The 17,115-nt window shown below is 43.7% G+C and overlaps 1 protein-coding gene across 4 annotated transcripts in view; it reads left to right on the forward strand.

Moving 5' to 3' along the window:
• The window catches only part of MIPEP (mitochondrial intermediate peptidase), a 210,635-nt gene that overhangs the window by 112,616 nt on the left and 80,904 nt on the right, over positions 1–17,115 (forward strand). For all 4 annotated transcript variants that reach the window (XM_033237239.1, XM_033237225.1, XM_033237232.1 and 1 more), the window contains exon 17: positions 14,953–15,074. In XM_033237239.1, coding sequence (XP_033093130.1) covers positions 14,953–15,074 — 122 coding nt within the window. The remainder of the gene's footprint in view (positions 1–14,952; positions 15,075–17,115) is intronic.

Below are 17,115 nucleotides of genomic sequence, written 5' to 3' on the forward strand. Positions count from 1 at the left end.
AACCAGTCCAGCAGGGTTGCAGGATATGAGATCAATATGCAAAAATTGTTTTTCTGTATTCTAGCAATAAACAACCTAAAAGTTAAATTAAGAAGACCACTCGATTTACAGTAGCATCTGGAAGAGTAAAATACTTAGGAATAAATTTAGCAAAAGAAATCCAAGACCTGTAAAGTAGAAACTATAAAATATTATGGAAAGAAAGAAGACCTAAATAAATGGAAAGATGTCTCATGTTCATGGATTGTAAGACTTATTCTTGTTAAAGATGGCAATACACCCCAAACTGACCTGTGGATTTAACACAGTCTCTATCAAAACCTCAGCTGCCTTTTTTGCAGAAAATGACAAATCTAATCATAACATGTCTCATGGAAATGTGGGAGGCCCAGAATAGCCAAAACAATCTTGAAAAGGAACAAAGCTAGAGCACTCACACTTCCCAACTGAAGCGGTGACTACAGAACTACAGTCATCAAGACCGAGTGGCGCTGGCATAAGGGTAAACATACAGGTTAGTGGAATACAACTGAGATTCCAGAAAAAAACAACAAAAACCCCATAGATTTATCTTCAGTTGACAACTAACTGAGGAAAGAATTGTCCTTTCAAAGAATGGTGCTGGGAACACTGGATCTCCACATGCAAAGGAATGAAATTGGACTCCTACCTTGTACTATATACAAAAATTAGCTCAAAATAGATCAAAGACCTAAATTTAAAAGTTAAAACTGGAATATTGCTAGAAGAAAACATAGGTTTACATACATATTTATGACCTTGGATTAGGCAATGCCTTCTTAGATATATCACCTAAAGCATAAACAACCAAAGAAACGGAAGAATTTTTTAAATTTTAATGGGTACAAATTTTTTCATTTTAAGGAGTTCAAATTTGTATCCAAAGAACACCACCATGAAAGTGAAATAACAACCCACAGAATGGGAGAATATGTATCTGATCAGAGTTTAATCTTTAGTAAAACAACCCATTTTAAAGTGAGCAAAGGGTTTGAAGAGATATTTCTCCAAGAAAGATATTAAAATGCCCAATTAGCACATGAAAAGATACTCAGCATCATTAGTGAGGGATATGCAAATCAAAACCACAGTGCGAGACTACTTCATTCCCGCTGGGATGGATATAATAAAAGAGTGGTAGGGAACTCTCACCGAATAGAACTGAAAACATATGCCCACCCAAAAATGTATGCACGAATGTACAGAACAGCATTATTCATGACAGTCAAAAAGTGGAAACCACCCAGTAGATGACTGGATACTCAAAAGCGCTATCTCCACACAATGGAAAATTAGTTATGAAAAGAAATGAAGTATTGCTGCAACATGGATAGACCTTGAAAACATTGTGCTCGGTGTGACAAACCAGACACAAAAAACCTCTATTGTGTGATTCCATTTATATGAAATGTCCAGAACAGGTACATCCATAGAGATTAGTGGTTGCCAGGAGCTGAAGGAAGGAGGAATGCAGAGGGACAGCGAATGGGCCCAAGGTTTCTCTTGGGAGTGAGGAAAATGTGCTGGAGTTAGTGATGATGGTTGCACAATTTTGTGAATATACTGAAAACCATTGAAGTGTACACTTGAAAAGAGTGAATTATATGGTGTGTGACGTTTATCTCAATTTTTTAAAGAAGAGTCACTGTCTTAGAGCAGGGAAGGGCTGTGACGGGCCACACTCAGTGCCTCCCTTCCTTCCCAGGAGGAGGGAGACTGAATTGCCATAGAAGTTAGAGACCAGCTTTCCTGGGAAGGGTGTTCTGGCTAGTGCTCTGAGGGATTAGATTTAACATTGTAACCTATAGATCTAGAAGGAAATACGAGGCCATCAGCTCACCTCGCCTTCAACAAGTTGTCACTCACCACACATCCTTTCCACGTTACACCTCAAACCTTCAAACTTAGGAGCTGTGAGGAGAAAGCCAACTATTCTTCTAGAGCTTCTGTATATAAAATACCTCTAATATTATTACAGCATTTTAAAGTAATACTAATTGATTCTCTGTTTATACTAATAATTGTAAGAATACTTCAGTGCAGCAGCATTATTTATAGTGAATACTACTTTTAACTAATGGTGTTGAATGTTTCTATCTAATAGGTTTTTTAAATTTCCATAATATGTACTGTTTGGCATTACCCAAGTTTTCCATATATTTCAGCCACAACTGTAGCAGTTTCTTTTTTGTAAAACAAACAAACAAAAATTGCTAAAAACTGTTGTATCAGGAATTTTGGAAATTCTTCAGATGAGACAACCAGGGAGGATTGATCACATGTTGATAGAATGCAGGCAGCCTTAGTCATTTCGGTGGCTCAGTCACAGTCTTTATTTCTATCAGTTATTCTGAACAAAATACACGTAGAAACACGACCTGCAGATGACATACTGTCACAAGCCCTGGGCTAGCCTTTAGAATGTGCAGTTACTTAATAAGCTCTGGAATGCCTTTACATGGGAAGTAGGGGCGGCAGTTGTTATGGATTCCTGGAGGTGAAGTTGTTTTTATTGTCTTTATTAATTCAGTTTCATCTTACCAGGAGCATAATCCTTAGTAAGACACACCTCCCAATTGCACGTCTGGCTTTTTACCTCTCAGGCAATGTAAAGGAAAGTTAATAGGATGTACTTTTTAATAGGATCTTAGGGGGATTTTTCACCATTAAAACGAGAAAATAAGTTTGGGGAGCTGCAGTTACTCAAATCAAGGAAGTTGAGTGAACCATTTAGAGATATTAGGTAAGGGTTAATAGGTAAGAGACACTGAAATGAGGATGTGGCTGTGCAAACACCACATTGGACGGGTTTCCGATGAAACGTGACTGGTAGAGAAGAGTCTGTGTAGGAGGCATGCGTTCTTCAATGTCGCACATACACCTTGGCCTAAGCTTATGAGAAGCTAATAGCAGTATTATTTTAATTTTGTTTTGTCACTTGAGAAATGCAGACCTCTGTGTGTGTGTGTGTGTGTGTGTGTGTGTGTGTGTAGTCACTAAATTAGTTACATGTTACCTATTTGTTGGTATCTTTTTAATTTAGTGATTATTGAAACTGGTTAATTATAGAAAAAGAGTTTGAACTTACAGATGTAAATTGTTTCCACATTACAGTCATTTATGTCTAATGTTCTTACTCCTTTTATCATTATTTGTGTAAGTATTTATTGAAGACACCATGCTAGTCACTGATACAAAGAGGTGTCTGATGTCCGCCCTGCTTATAAGTGATTCTGTTAGTAGCTGACAAACTGGACCATCCCGAGGACCAGCACAGTGCACACTTTTCCCTTCCCTTCTCTCCTGTAGCCCATGCTGTAGCCCTAGGAGGTGGGTGTGGCCATGGTCAGGGTGGTTTTGGGATCTGGTGTTGGCAGTGCAGCCGGTAAGTGCAGAGCCTGCACTCCCATAGCACTTGCTGCAGTGTGACTCTCTGGTGATCCCGGATTTACTGTCTGTCCCCTCCAGTGACTGTGCGGCCATGAGGGCAGGGTCCCCTCTATCTAGTGCTGGCCAGTTGTGAGTTCAGTGAGGTTTGGAAAGATGGATGATTTCAAGTCTCTGTGCCTAGTGGTTATGTGCCGTGCAGAGGTATGGAGGAAAGGGTGGAGAGCACGCACAAGACACAGGGCAGGTCCTTGCTGCCAGGGCCAATGCTGAGGTGAAGTTAGAACAGCCTCTCCACTTTTCTCTATGAAGACTTTAAAGGCACAATACAAACTCATTAGAAAATAATAAACTGGTGTGTCCTACTCCCTCTTCAATAAATCTTCCTACTAAAATAATCCCAGGTGCGGGCTGATTCGATTAATGGGGAAGGGGCAGTGGTGGTCTCTGGTAGGGGGTGAGTGGCTGTGAAGGTGAGGAGTCCAGCCCGATTGCAGGAGATCAGCCACAGCAGAGAGCACCTGCGGGAGGCCGAGGCAGCAGGCAGGGGAGTTAGGCCCTGACTGAGCAAGAGGGCATGGAGTGGGAGTTCATCTGCACAGACTTCGATGCTGGCGTCCCAGCTGCCTGGGGGCAGGGTAACAGCAGTGACACCAGTTGTTCCAGTTGCACCTGGAATTAGGACTAAGTGAGGCAGCATCCTGACCCTCTCCCCTTTTTTTAATCATCAGAGAAGGTCTTGTTAAAGAAGCATAATCTGAAAAGACATTGAGGAAAGTGAGAATGAGCCATATGGATCCACCTGGGGGAAAAGCGTCTGAGGCAGAGAGGAGAGCTAGGATCAGGAGCTTACCCGGAGGCTGCTGGACCAGCAAGTCAGCCGCATGTCTGGAGCACAGCGAGCAATGGGAGAGTGACAGGAAGTGAAGTCTAAGCAGGACAGGGTCTGAGGAAGCCATTCCAGGGTTCTGCTTGCCTGTTTAATGAAAGAAGTCAGTAGGCCCTTGTCCTAGCCCATTTTCTATTGCTTATAACAGAATACCTGAAACGGGGTGATTTACAATGAGAAGGAGTTTATTTTTTACAGTAATGGAGGCATGGAAATCCAAGGTTGAGGAGCTGCATCTAGTGAGAGCCTTCCTGCTGGTGGGGACTCTGCAGAGTCCCAAGGTGGGACAGGGCCTCACCTGGCGAGGGGCTGAGTGCTCACAGGCTAGCTCAGGTCTCTCTTCCTCTTGTTATAAAGCCACCAGTCCCACTCCCGTGATAATCCGTTTATGAAGGCCGGGCTCTCATGATCCAGTCACCTCCTAAAGGCCCCATCTCTCAATACTGCCACTTTGGGGATCAAGTTTCAACGTGAGTTTTGGAAGGGACCATAGCAGCCCTATGTGACATCGAATTGTCCCATTTGTCCCTCTCCATTTTGTATTGCAGCTTTACCGAACAGGGTAGAGGTGGCTGCCTGATTCCCCATGGCAGGCGGAGACGTGGGCTCCAAAGGTATGAGCCCCTAAAGGAATGGAGCCTCTGCGCACAAAGCCCGGTTATAGCCCGCCCCTCACACCTGCTGCCTTGCACACCTGTGTGCAGTCTGTGGGTGATGCACCTGCCCTTGGACTCCTTCCCATGGAGAAGTTACTGTCCCTTCTCCATCACTTTTTGTTGTGCTCTCTGCCTGGAGAGAAATTCTCATGGTCTACAAAGGGCACTCATGTCCTTTTCCATTTTTCCTTTCACAGATTTTCTCTGATCCTATGCAGACACACCTCCTTTAGTTAAGGGTTTATGATTATCATGAAAACAAAAACAGAGCCCTTCTTGTCGTGTGCCTCGGGGGTTTCATTGACTCCCAGAGCTGCCTGATCGGGGTTCAGACACAGTACCTGTTCCTGCAGAGGCCCTCTTGCTGTCCTGGTCTGACTCCTGAGCGTGGACGTCCTTATTTTCTGTGTTACTTCTCTGACACTTTCCCAGTGTTAGCTTGAGTTCCTTTAGAATGACGGGGCAATCTTCCGTTTTCTCAGCAGATGGTGGAGGAGAGAGAAAAAGCAATGTTAAGGAGTTTTGACCGGGAAGAAAAAGAGCAAGCAATTGTTGGTTCCTGTTCTGTGGTTTTTGTTTTTCATTTGTCTTAATTAGATCCATGTTACCTTTCTGTGTCTCATCTAATAAATGTCATTTCCATTTGAGTCAGTTACATCCCTGCTCTGCTAATAGATTTGCTTTACTAGACACAATCCTGTATTCCCAGGGGTTTTTAAATATTTCGTATAAATTACATTGACAGTCGAAGTTAGCATACTGAAGAGGTGTGCTCCTAGTTAATATTTTGTGTGTCGTTAACATTGCACCTGCCATACTACTTTGTGTGGGGTTTTGTTTTGTTTTTGAGACAGAGTCACTCTGTCACCCAGGCTGTCGTATATTGGTGTGATCTCAGCTCACTGCAGCCTCTGTTCCCAGGCTGAGGTGATCCTTCTTACCTCAGCCTCCTGAGTAACTGGGACTATAGGTGGGCGACCACGCCTAGCTAATGTTTGGGTTGTTTTTGTTTTGTTTTTGTTTTTTTGGTAGAGATGGGTTATCACCATGTTGCCCATGCTGGTTTCACATTCCTGGGCTCAAGCGATCTGTCCTCCTTGGCCTCCCAGAGTTCTGGGATTACAGACATGAGCCACTGTGCCTGGTCAACGTTTTAAACTATGGTATTTACTTATCATAGCTTGTGTAAGAACTTTCTTTTCAGCTGTAAAAATAGCTCTGTGGTGTGTTTTGATATGTATTTTAGCAGACACGGTAGAAACAAAGTTAAAAGTTACAGGTGTCATACATACAGACATGAACATGGCATAGACGTCAGTTTTGGTGTCAGTAATATGAAATCGAGCCGGGTATAAACTTGGCCTCCCCTTGCCTATCAAGCCAGCAGATAGAACCAGTGAGCTGGTAGCTTCATCAACATGTGGTGTTCCCCTTTGAGTCCAAGGTGGTGATTCCAGTCTTCACCTTTTCAAAGCTAGCAGGAAAGGGGAGATAGGACAAGGAGGGCGAGCAGCTTCCTTTTGCAGAACCCAGCTGCACACGTCACCTTTACTCACAGCCATTTTTAAGACTGTAGTCGCACAGCCACATGCCTCGGGGCATCTGGGAAACGCAGTCACTGCCAGAGCAGTTGAGAGCCCTGTTCACACTTAGCAGGAAAAGGGTATGATTCTGTTTCTAAAAGGAAAAAAGGGGAAAATGAAGGAAGGGACACTTACTACTCCCTGCCATTAACCTTGGCAAATCACTCTTTTCAAGTCTATTTATAAAATACAAGCTGTTAAAATATTTACAAAAAAATTAAGAAATATTTACAAAGGGTAATATTTACAAAAAGAAATATTTACAAAGGCGTGGTGGCTCACGCCTGTAATCCCAGCACTTTGGGAAGCCGATGCAGACGGATCACGAGGTCAGGAGTTCAAGACCAGCCTGGGCAACATAGTGAAACCCCGTCTCTACTAAAAATACAAAAAAAATTAGCTGGGCGCAGTGGCACGTGCCTGTAGTCCCAGCTACCTGGGAGGCTGAGGCAGGAGAATCACTTGAACCTGGGAGGTGGGGGTTGCAGTGAGCCAAGTGCGCGCCACTGCACTCCAGCCTGGGTGACAGCATGAGACTTCAACAAAGACACAAGGTATATCTTTATACACCTTCCATATTTTCAGGAGTTTATTCTCAAAATAGGATTTTTAACATAACTCTCATTTTAAGAAATAGATATTGGTATTAGTTTTCAATTGCTGTATAACAAATTTCTACTAATGTAGTGGCTTAAAACAGTGCCTATCTCACAGTTGCTTTGGATCAGGAGTCAACACAGTATAGCTGTTCCTATGCCTGGGGGTCATATAAGGCTGCAGGCAAGGTGTTGGCAGGGCTGCAGTCTCATCTGGGGGCTTGGCTGCATCACCCAGGTTATTGGCATAATTCATTTCCTACGGTTATGGCACTGAGGACAGGCTTCTTACCAGCTGGCTATAGGCTACCCACAGGTCCCAGAGGGCCCCCCAGTTTCCGGGGTCCTCCCCCAGACCTCTGACAGTGGGCTTTCCCGACAGGGTCATCTTCTTCCTCTAGCTACCAAGGAGTGTTTCTAGAGCGAGCTTGCTAGCGAGATGGAGACATCTTGGATGACATGATGTATTCATGGGAGTGACATCCAAAACCACTGCCATATTTGGTTGGTTAGGAGCAAGGAGCAGCTTCTGTCTATATTTAAGGGAGGGGATTCCAAAAAGATGTGACCATCAGGAGGACAGGTCATGGGGGCCTTGTGAGAGTGTGTCCACCACAGTAACTGTTTGACTTAACAACACTTTCTATTCCAAATCGAGAATACCTGTCTGTCAGGCATTGTTGTTTCATGGGTTTTGGTAAACTGTCAGTAGGCACTTTTTATCGTTTAGAAGCACTAGTCCCCAGTGATGCATGGAACATGCACACATATTGAAAGAGAGAGAGAGAGTGAGTGAGAGAGAGAGAGAGAGAGAACATGGATGTGAGAGGCCAACAGGAGAATATGTTCTTTGCTCTATTTTGTGGTTAAATCATTAAACACTTCTGGAGTGTTTAATGTATCTTATTTAGCAGACCAGTGATATTGTACACAGAGAATGTGAGAACTCAGAATGGTCTTTCTGTGAAGACAAGCTCAGGAACTTGCTTGTTCCTGCCTTGTTACCTGATTACAACAGGTGGAAGTGTGAACGACAAGATTACCTGAGCTCGTGCAGTATTACTAGCCCATTGTTTCTTTAGAGTCTCTAAGGCTTGAAGGAGACAGAAAGCATACTCTAGGAAGCCCTGCTCAGACTCTCTACATGGTCCAGACCTGGAGATGTGGTCCCAAAATTAGCCTGAGAAATATCCCATGATTACACTAGCAAATAATGTAGTTAAATAACTGTTTTTAAAAACCATTTATAGCCTAAGATCCAAATTTGTTTTTAACACCATAGTGTCTTCTTATCTGCAAAACAGATATGGTAGAATGCTCAAAAGAATCCAGCAAAGAAAAATGCTTCTGAAATACTGAATAGGATTATTCCATGTCAGAGACCTCTGAAGGGCTGAATAGGATTATTCCATGTCAGAGGCCTTTTTGGATGGTGGTTGTGTGGTGGCCTTGAAATGTCCTCTCTCGGACAGCGTCACATCATCATTGGTACACAGTCAGTGTATTTAATATATTTTGCTATCATTCTTAACCTAATACCACTCACTTCCCTAGTCAAAAATAAATTACTTATATGAAATTGCACTTGTAGTACAACCCAATACACCAATCTTATAAACCAGAATTATTATTCCTGGGCTCTGCATCTCAGTCAGGTGTCCAGTTGTCGGTAACATTGAGTATCATTGTGAAGGAATCCCATGGTGTCCATCTGTCCATCCATTCATTCGCCAGATCGCTGTTGAGTTCCCATTGTGCTTCCAGTGCTGCAGTAAGTCCAGACGTGGGCACAGTATGTCGGCCATGCCCTTAGGAAGTTTATAACACATGTCAAAGTGATAGGCTGCATTTCTATACTCGTGGTTTATAGGGTCCCCCCCTTATTCTCAAGGGATATGTTTCAAGACCCCAGGTGGATGCCTGAAGCTACCGATAGTACTGAACTCTATATATACTATACATACATACCTATGATAAAGTGACGTTTATAAATTAGGCACAGTAAGAGATTAACAGCAATAAGGTAGGACAACTTATATACTGTAATAAAAGTTTTATGAATGTGGTGTCTCCCTCTCTCAAAATATGTAGTTATAGTACACCTGCCTATTTTTGGACTGAAGTTGACCACAGGTAACTGAAACCATGGATAGGAAAACTGCTATTACCATTTCACTTGAGTTGGGAGGACTACTGTATAGTGTTCCCCAGTATCTGTGGGGGAATTGGTTCTAGGACCCACCCCCTGACCATGGATACCAACATCAGAGCATGTTCAAGTCCTGTGACTGGCCCTGTGGAACCTGCAGATAGGAAAATTCGGCCCTCCGTAGATGCAGGTTTCACATCCCCACTGTATTTCCCACCTGTGTTTGGGTGTGGATGCAGAATCTGCCAATATGTATTCGACTGTATTCATGGAAAGAAATCCACATATAAATGGATCCACTTGTGTTGTTCAAGAGTCAACTGTATAATGTTCCAGTGATAAAATCATCTTAAAATAAATTTTAGCTAAATGCATTTCTACATGTATAGGTGGACATGAAGAAATGGTATACTATTTAAGAGTATAGTTGGCTGAGCACAGTGGCTAACACCTGTCATCCCACCACTTTACGAGGCCAAGGTAAGCAGATCACTTGAGGCCAAGAGTTCAAAATTAGCCTGGGAAACAACCTCATCTCTACAAAATATTTTAAAAATTAGCCAAGCATGGTGGTGCATACCTGTAGTCCCAGCTACTCAGGAGGCTGAGGTGGGAGGCTACTTGAGCCCAGGAGCTCCAGGTTACAGTGAGACATGCTCATGCCACTGCACTCCAGCCTGAGTCACAGAGTGAGACCTTGTCTCTAAAAAAATTTAAGAAGACTGTAATTACGAGACATGGTTAGTTCCGTTATTCCATATCTAGCACTCAGTTCATGAGTGCTTGCTCTACACTAGCCCCTGTCCTGTGTTCGAAACTGAAAATAAAGTGGCTGGTTGCTACCTTTCCATTTCTGGCCCTGGAAAATCATGACATGAGAGAAGGGCTGTAGGCAAGTACAAATGGTCCAAGAGCCTTCTATTCTGTGGAGTCTACAGCAAGTGGCCGTAGCCATCGGTTTCCTGACAGGCTGCTTTGCTGGCTCCAAGTTTTGTCTTTTGTATGGGATCACTGAGATTATCTAACTCGAGGAAAGTTTAAATAGGCATGCCTTGGGATAGCAATGGGATTTGAAATCTGTGTCTCTCACCATAATAAAAGGATAACTACAAAGATGTTTCATGGTTTGCTTTTGAAATCAGATCCACATGCTAAATATCGACGGAAGTGTGAAAGCTTTTATCCGTCTGACAAATATCCCTTAGGAAGAAGAAAACTTCAATTTAAAAGGAAGAGGATATAATTCCAGAGCTTAAGATGAAATGCTGTATTTTATTATTCCAGATGAATGAGTGAAATGGTAATAAGGACTTAATGTTAGGTTGAATTAGCAGGAATTCAGCAATTGTGTTCAAACAACAGTAGAATTGTAGGTCTTAGTCAGCCATAGACTTGCAAACCTATGATGAAAGGTGTGAGGTGGAGATAATTTATTTAGCATGTCTTGAGGTGTAGTCCTGAACCCAAACCTGTAATTAAAGAGCAAGACACCACGGGGCATGTGTGTGCCAGAAGACCTGTATTCAGGCAGGGGGTTCAGGATAAGGCAGACCCCTGACTGTCCAGGAAATGGTGCGTGCACAAATCCTGATGTCTCTTTCTACCGTTCCGAAAGGTCTTATTTTTATAACTCTGTTTATGTGGGATGTGGGAACTCAGTTACGAGCTGATGAAACCGGGGAACTTAAGACATTTCTTAGCTCAGATCAAATGCCACTATTGAAGTGGGCCTGCTTTCAAAGTAAAACAAAGCCGTATTCAGCTGGAATCTAAACAGAATTAAACTCTGCTCTATACTGCAAAGGCTGCCAAACTAGTTCTGGCAAATCACTGTGAAGAAAATGTTTCAAAGGCAAAGCCCCTTAACTGTATGCTACAAATTCCGGGGCGTCCACCCTGAGAGACGCTTATCATCAGTAGTACAAGAGCTCGCATCTTGGTGCAGTATCAGATTAAAACAGCAGGCTGTATTCCATTACAGAAGATCTCCTCACATCCAAACTGCTTCATACGAGAATGGCTACCAGTGGTCCATGAGTTCTCATCATTTAGTAGATTAGGATTCCAGCATAACAGGAAAACTGACAAATACCCCTTTTCAGTAAGACAGAGTACATGGAACTGTGTATCTGTTGTAAATGAATTCTAAAAGCCTTTTGAGTAAAAATGTAGTGATTCAAAGTTTGTTATACTGAAATTTAATTCATAGATGGTCCTAGGCTCTTTACTTTTGTTTTAAATACCACTTGCGTCTTAACAGGATGAAAATTCCGTGTCTTCCTTTCTCTGCCCTTCACTATGCTGGAGGGACCTTGCTGGCAAAAGACTGTGCAGGCCACATTTTGAGTGTCCAGCTCCTCCCACTAGGGCACAGCTCCACCAAGGGCAGGCATCTGTTGCATCTCCAGCAGCCTCAGCCCCACTGTTGGTTGTGTTTTCATGGGACTGTGTTGGGGTGGCACTTAGGCCTGGAGTTGGGGTATCTTGTGAGGTAGGATACAGGTCTAGCTGCTGTGAGAGAGACCCAAAGCAATAGCTGTGCAAGTGCCCCAGCCCAGCGCAGGAGGTGGCTGCCCCCATGACAGGCCCACACTTCTGCCTGGCTGCATCCCCAAGAAGGAAGGGGCATGGATCATTCCTTCAGGACACCACTCACAAGGCGCCCACCTGACTTCCAATCGTATCTTCTTACAGAAAGCGGAGAGCGGATGTGGAGGTGCACTGTGCCTCTGTGGTGCGGGCCCCATGTCCTAATCTGAGTGCAGTGCTCCCGCACACCTTCCTTATGACAAAGCCCTTGCTGAGCCCAGGCAAATTAGCTGTCTTGGAGAACTGGACACAACCAGAGAGTCACTAGCATTGCCATGCGTCTTTTAAGCCACTGTGTAGTGAACACAGGGAGTATGCTGCCATGTTCCTGTGATGAAGTAACCATATTTTAAAAAATGTTTCTTGCTTGATATGTTAACTAGAATTCACTTACCTAGTTTATAGAGTTGTAACAAGGATTATACTTTATTTATTCTTTTTTTTTTGGCTGATGTATTTTACTCCCCCAAAATATTCTATGTAACAAAATCAACTAAAAACATATTTATAAAGCAAATGTTAGACCCAGGAATATATATGTAGCATACGTATAAGGCAAAGATGATGTATCCAGTGCCAAGAACAGTGGCTCATGTCTGTAATCTAAGCATATTGGAAGGCCTAAGTGGGAGGATGGCTTCAACCCAGGAGTTTGAGACCAATGTGAGTAACATAGTGGGACCCTGTCTCTAAGAAAAACAATAATAAAAAATTAGCAAGGAATTGGGGCATGCAACTGCAGTCCCAGCTACGTGGAAGTCTGAGGTGGGAAGATCACTTGAGCTCATGAGGTCGAAGGTGCAGGGAGCCATGATGGTGCCACTGAACTCCTGCCTGGGTGATAGAGTCAGACACTATCTCAAAAAACTAAAAATAAATTAAGGGTCTGTATCCAGAAAAAAGAACTCAAACCTGTAAGAAGACAAACTATGAAATAGAGTAATAGACAAATGATATAAATTGAAAATTCATAAAATTTTAAAAATGCTTAACCTTACTACTAATCACATAAACTGAAAACATGAATATGGAATTTTGCCCAACTTTATTTATTCTTTATTTTCTGGGGAGTTAACAGATTCGTTAGAGTGTTGTTAGCATGGTTAAAAAAAGTTAAGCTTTTTAAAAAAGTTGTTTATTTATTTATTTTTTAATTATTATTATTTTTTTGAGATAGATGCTTGCTCTGTCACCCAGGCTGGAGTGCAGTGACGCGATCTTGGCTCACTACAACTTCTACCTCCCGGGTTCAAGCAATTCTCCTGCTTCAACCTCCCAAGTAGCTGAGATTACAGACATGTGCCACCACGTCTGGCTAATTTTTGTATTTTTAGTAGAAACAGGGTTTCACCATGTTAGCCGGACTGGTCTCGAATTCCTGGCCTCAAGTGACCCAGCTGCCTCAGCCGCCTGATGTGCTGGGATTACAGGCATGAGCCATTGTGCCCAGCCCAAGCTTCTATTTTTTAAAAGAAATGTTTATGTCAGATAAAGACAGAAGAAAGTAGATAATTGCCATGTCAGATTCGTTTCAGAAAAGTAAAAATGTTAAAGTCCTAAGTGTAGCCTTTGAGGGCAGTTTTCATAGTCCCAGCTTTGGCTGGGGTGATGTTACAGCAGACGCGCCATTGCAAGCTCATGTGCTGTGCTTGCGTAGCCCTGCCCTTGCAGACGGATTGGAATGGAGATGTTTTCCACTTTAGCAACAGAGAAAGAGCAGTATTCATAGGAAGAGAAGTTTCCAGTGGAACAGTGTCCTTCCATGAAAATCCATGTGGCCTTTCCTGTCATAACTACGTCATTGTCCTTAGGTAGGATGGATGCTCTCTCTGTGTGCCAGACTCCAAGTTCCCTCCTCCAGTATTGATGACCAGGCGTTCCAAGCGGGTCAGAACAGATGTGCACGTCCACCCGGCTCCACCATTGGCACTCCTGCCACCGTCTCTAGGCTGTCTTTCTCTACGTTTCTGTCACAGAAGTGAATCCCAGAGTGATGAACTTGTAGAAAACAATTAGGTGTCCACTTCTTCCGTCTTATGATTAGAAAATAAGTGGAAGGAGCTTAGAGAAGGAGCGACCACAGACAGTTTGTTCACCCTTCTTCCACTGAGAGGCAAGTTGCTGGTGGTGATCTTTGGTTCTTAGCGTTTGTCTCTTCTAAAAACAAAAAAGAATGCATTCCCAGACTACCCCTCTTTATATAGTTATGATTTTTAAATTCTGTCCCATTTTTCTTCTCCTCTGTGACTTTTTGTTTCGTCATAAAATGTAATTGTGGTAAAAACATGGAAGGTTTTTATGTTACAAAAACGAGTTCATGAAAAGCAGTTCGTGCAACAGAGAACCATTGCAGAGTACAACTCTCTGAACTACCTAAATTACTAAAAATAAGTAAACTCCTGACCTTACTGTTTTTCTAGATGGTCATGTGAAATAAAATGTATTGTAATCGGTGCAATTAAACTCACTTAATGAAGACGATTAACCATATATTTGGAGCAAAACATATACACCTATATATGATTATATTTATGTGATACAAAATTTTCTTTGTGTATGTCTTAGTGTGCTAGGGCTGCCTTCACAAAATACCAGAGACTATGTGGCTTAAACAATAGAAATTTACTTCCCACTGTTCTGGAGGCTGGAAGTCCAGACCAGGGTGTTAGCAGATCTGGCTTCTCCCGAGGCCCCATTGGCTTGGAGACAACCTTTCCTCAATGCCCACACCCTGGCATCCAGCTTTTCTCCTCTTCCAAGACACCAGTGAGATTGGGCGAGGGCCCAGTCTAAGAGCTTCACTTTTACTTAATCACTTCTTTGGAGGCCCTGTCTCCTAATGAGTCACATTCTGAGGTATGGCTTTGGGTTTCCACATGTGAATTTTGAGGAGACACAGTTCAGCCCATAACAGTGTATAAAATGTGAAAATATTGATATCATAGGTGACATAGCCTTCTAGGGTAAAATGCGAATGAAAACATTTACGGGTCTCTCTGTGTCTCCACTGTGTGCTCCCATGTGATATTCTCCAAGTGGAAACTGACTTGTGCCCCATGCTGTGTCTCTCTGTTCTTGGCAGGCCTGGCAGCTGCGATTCAGCCACCTCGTGGGGTATGGTGCTAAATATTACTCTTACCTCATGTCCAGAGCGGTCGCCTCCATGGTTTGGAAGGAGTGTTTTCTACAGGATCCTTTCAACAGGTAAGAAGGGGATGAGTTCTAAAATGTCCCCCCGGGACCACAGTAATTCCCCACTCTATTGCATCTGAAGTTGGGCTCGGAGAAGCGCAGCCCACAGAACACAGCCAAGCCTGGCAGAAAGTGGCAGTCTCCGCAAACAGCCGCACCTCACTTGGCCCTTCTCGCCCAAGCTTGCTTCTGCTGCCTGCAGCTGATGGTGACCCTGGACATCCCCCTACCCTGCAGCCACTGTGTAGAGGTGGCCCTGTGGTGCCTGAGGGAACCCTTGTATGAGGGCCCTTGTGCTATGTGAAGCAGCCCATGCCGCTTCTGTGGGTTTTCTTGGCTTTTCTGACCTCACCATGTGATATAGGATGCCCACCCCTTTCCACAGAGTGGAGGGAGAACAAGGCACTGGAGAGGCTAGGGGCGTGTAGGGAGGAAGTAGGGGTGCCTAGGATCAGTAGTCCTGCTTTTCCAATCTCTTCCTAAAGGCCAGGTAGTGGTTAAACTTCCATTGGGTGGAGAGGTACAGGAGATCCCTTGCTTCCTGGAGGGTACGAGGGTTTCTGTGCTATGACTGGGGGATGCAGGGGATCCCGTGCTGTCCGGGGGGGTGTGGAGGATCCCATGCTGTCTGGGGGGTGTGTGGAGGATCCCATGCTGTCTGGGGAGGTGTGGAGGATCCCATGCTGTCTGGGGAGGTATGGGGGTCCCATGCTGTCTGGGGGGATGCAGGGGTTCCCGTGCTGTCTGGAGGGGTGTGGGGGATCCCGTGCTGTCTGGGGGGTGTAGGGGGTCCCGTGGTGTCTGGGAGGGGTGGGGGATCTTGCGCTGGCTGAGGGGTTGCGGGATCCTGTGCTGTCTGGTGGGGGTGCGGGGGATCCCATACTGGCTGGAGAGATGTAGATCATCTTCTCTTCGCTCCCTGATTTGGCCTCCTGATCCTCCTAACAGGACTCCCTATAACACTAGGAACCAAGAGGTTGTCAAGTTTGGGTCCTGTGACTCCTTAGAAGGCGCTTTCTTTGAAAGAAAACCAGTAATTATAATCTGGTATCAGAGTTGTTTATAGCATTTATCTTCTCACCACACAAATAACTACATCTCCAAATTATTTTCGGGGAGCTTTGGCTGATGAGTGCTATTTTTACTGCTTTATCTTGGTTTTTAGAGTATCCATAGAATACTATGTCACATAATATTCACAGCAATCTTGGCAGAAACCAGCAGTTTTTATAAGAGAAAACAGGCTCAGAAAACAGTTTGTTCAGACTTCACCATTAAAAACTAGACTAAGACTGTAATCTAGGTCTTCTCGTTCCTGGTTTCTTCTCCCTCCCACCTCCGCCTCACCGTCTGTCTTTCATACAATTTGACATAGACTTGGATTTTTCTCAGCAGTTAATAATCACGTTCGTTTCAAATGATTTGAGCGTGAATGTGATGTCATAGAATTTTTAAATATTTTGCAGCTTGGTACTCACATGTATTCTGTCTTCTGCCCTTTGCAGACTGTAGACATTTGGTCTGCTTTTCAGATTTTATTTGTAAAGGATCTTTAGCCAAAGTTGACATCAGTAAATCAGTTTCAGGGATTATAACTTCTTACTGTAGATTTCTGTAAAATAGGCAAAATATCATCTTGTTTGAAGTACACTTTACTAGAAAAGCACATACTATAAAATATATACGTTTCTAAATATTTATATCTTGTTTATGTGTACATTCTTGCCTAGACATGTAGTTGCCATACTTGTATGGGCATATTAAAGTAAGCTAGTAAAAATGCTCACTGGACTAGAAAATTTCTAACCTCTGTCAAAGTCTTCTTTTTGATCTCACTCCTGAAAAATAACCAGGCTGGAGCCTACATCAGCAAGCCAGGCATTGCAGAGCTGAGGCAAGCCAGGAGCTAGAGGTCTGTGGGGAGGGATGTGATTTAGGGTCAGTGCACTACATCCCATGGCTGAGAAGGGCCTCGGAGCACCCCAGGCCAGGAGTCAGGCAGGGCCCCTCAGCCACCCCTGCCCCTGAGGGGAGGCTCCACCTCAGTCCAGGC

The sequence above is a fragment of the Trachypithecus francoisi genome, unplaced genomic scaffold (assembly GCF_009764315.1).
Source record: "Trachypithecus francoisi isolate TF-2019V2 unplaced genomic scaffold, Tfra_2.0 Contig01461, whole genome shotgun sequence".
Taxonomy (NCBI): Eukaryota; Metazoa; Chordata; class Mammalia; order Primates; family Cercopithecidae; genus Trachypithecus; species Trachypithecus francoisi.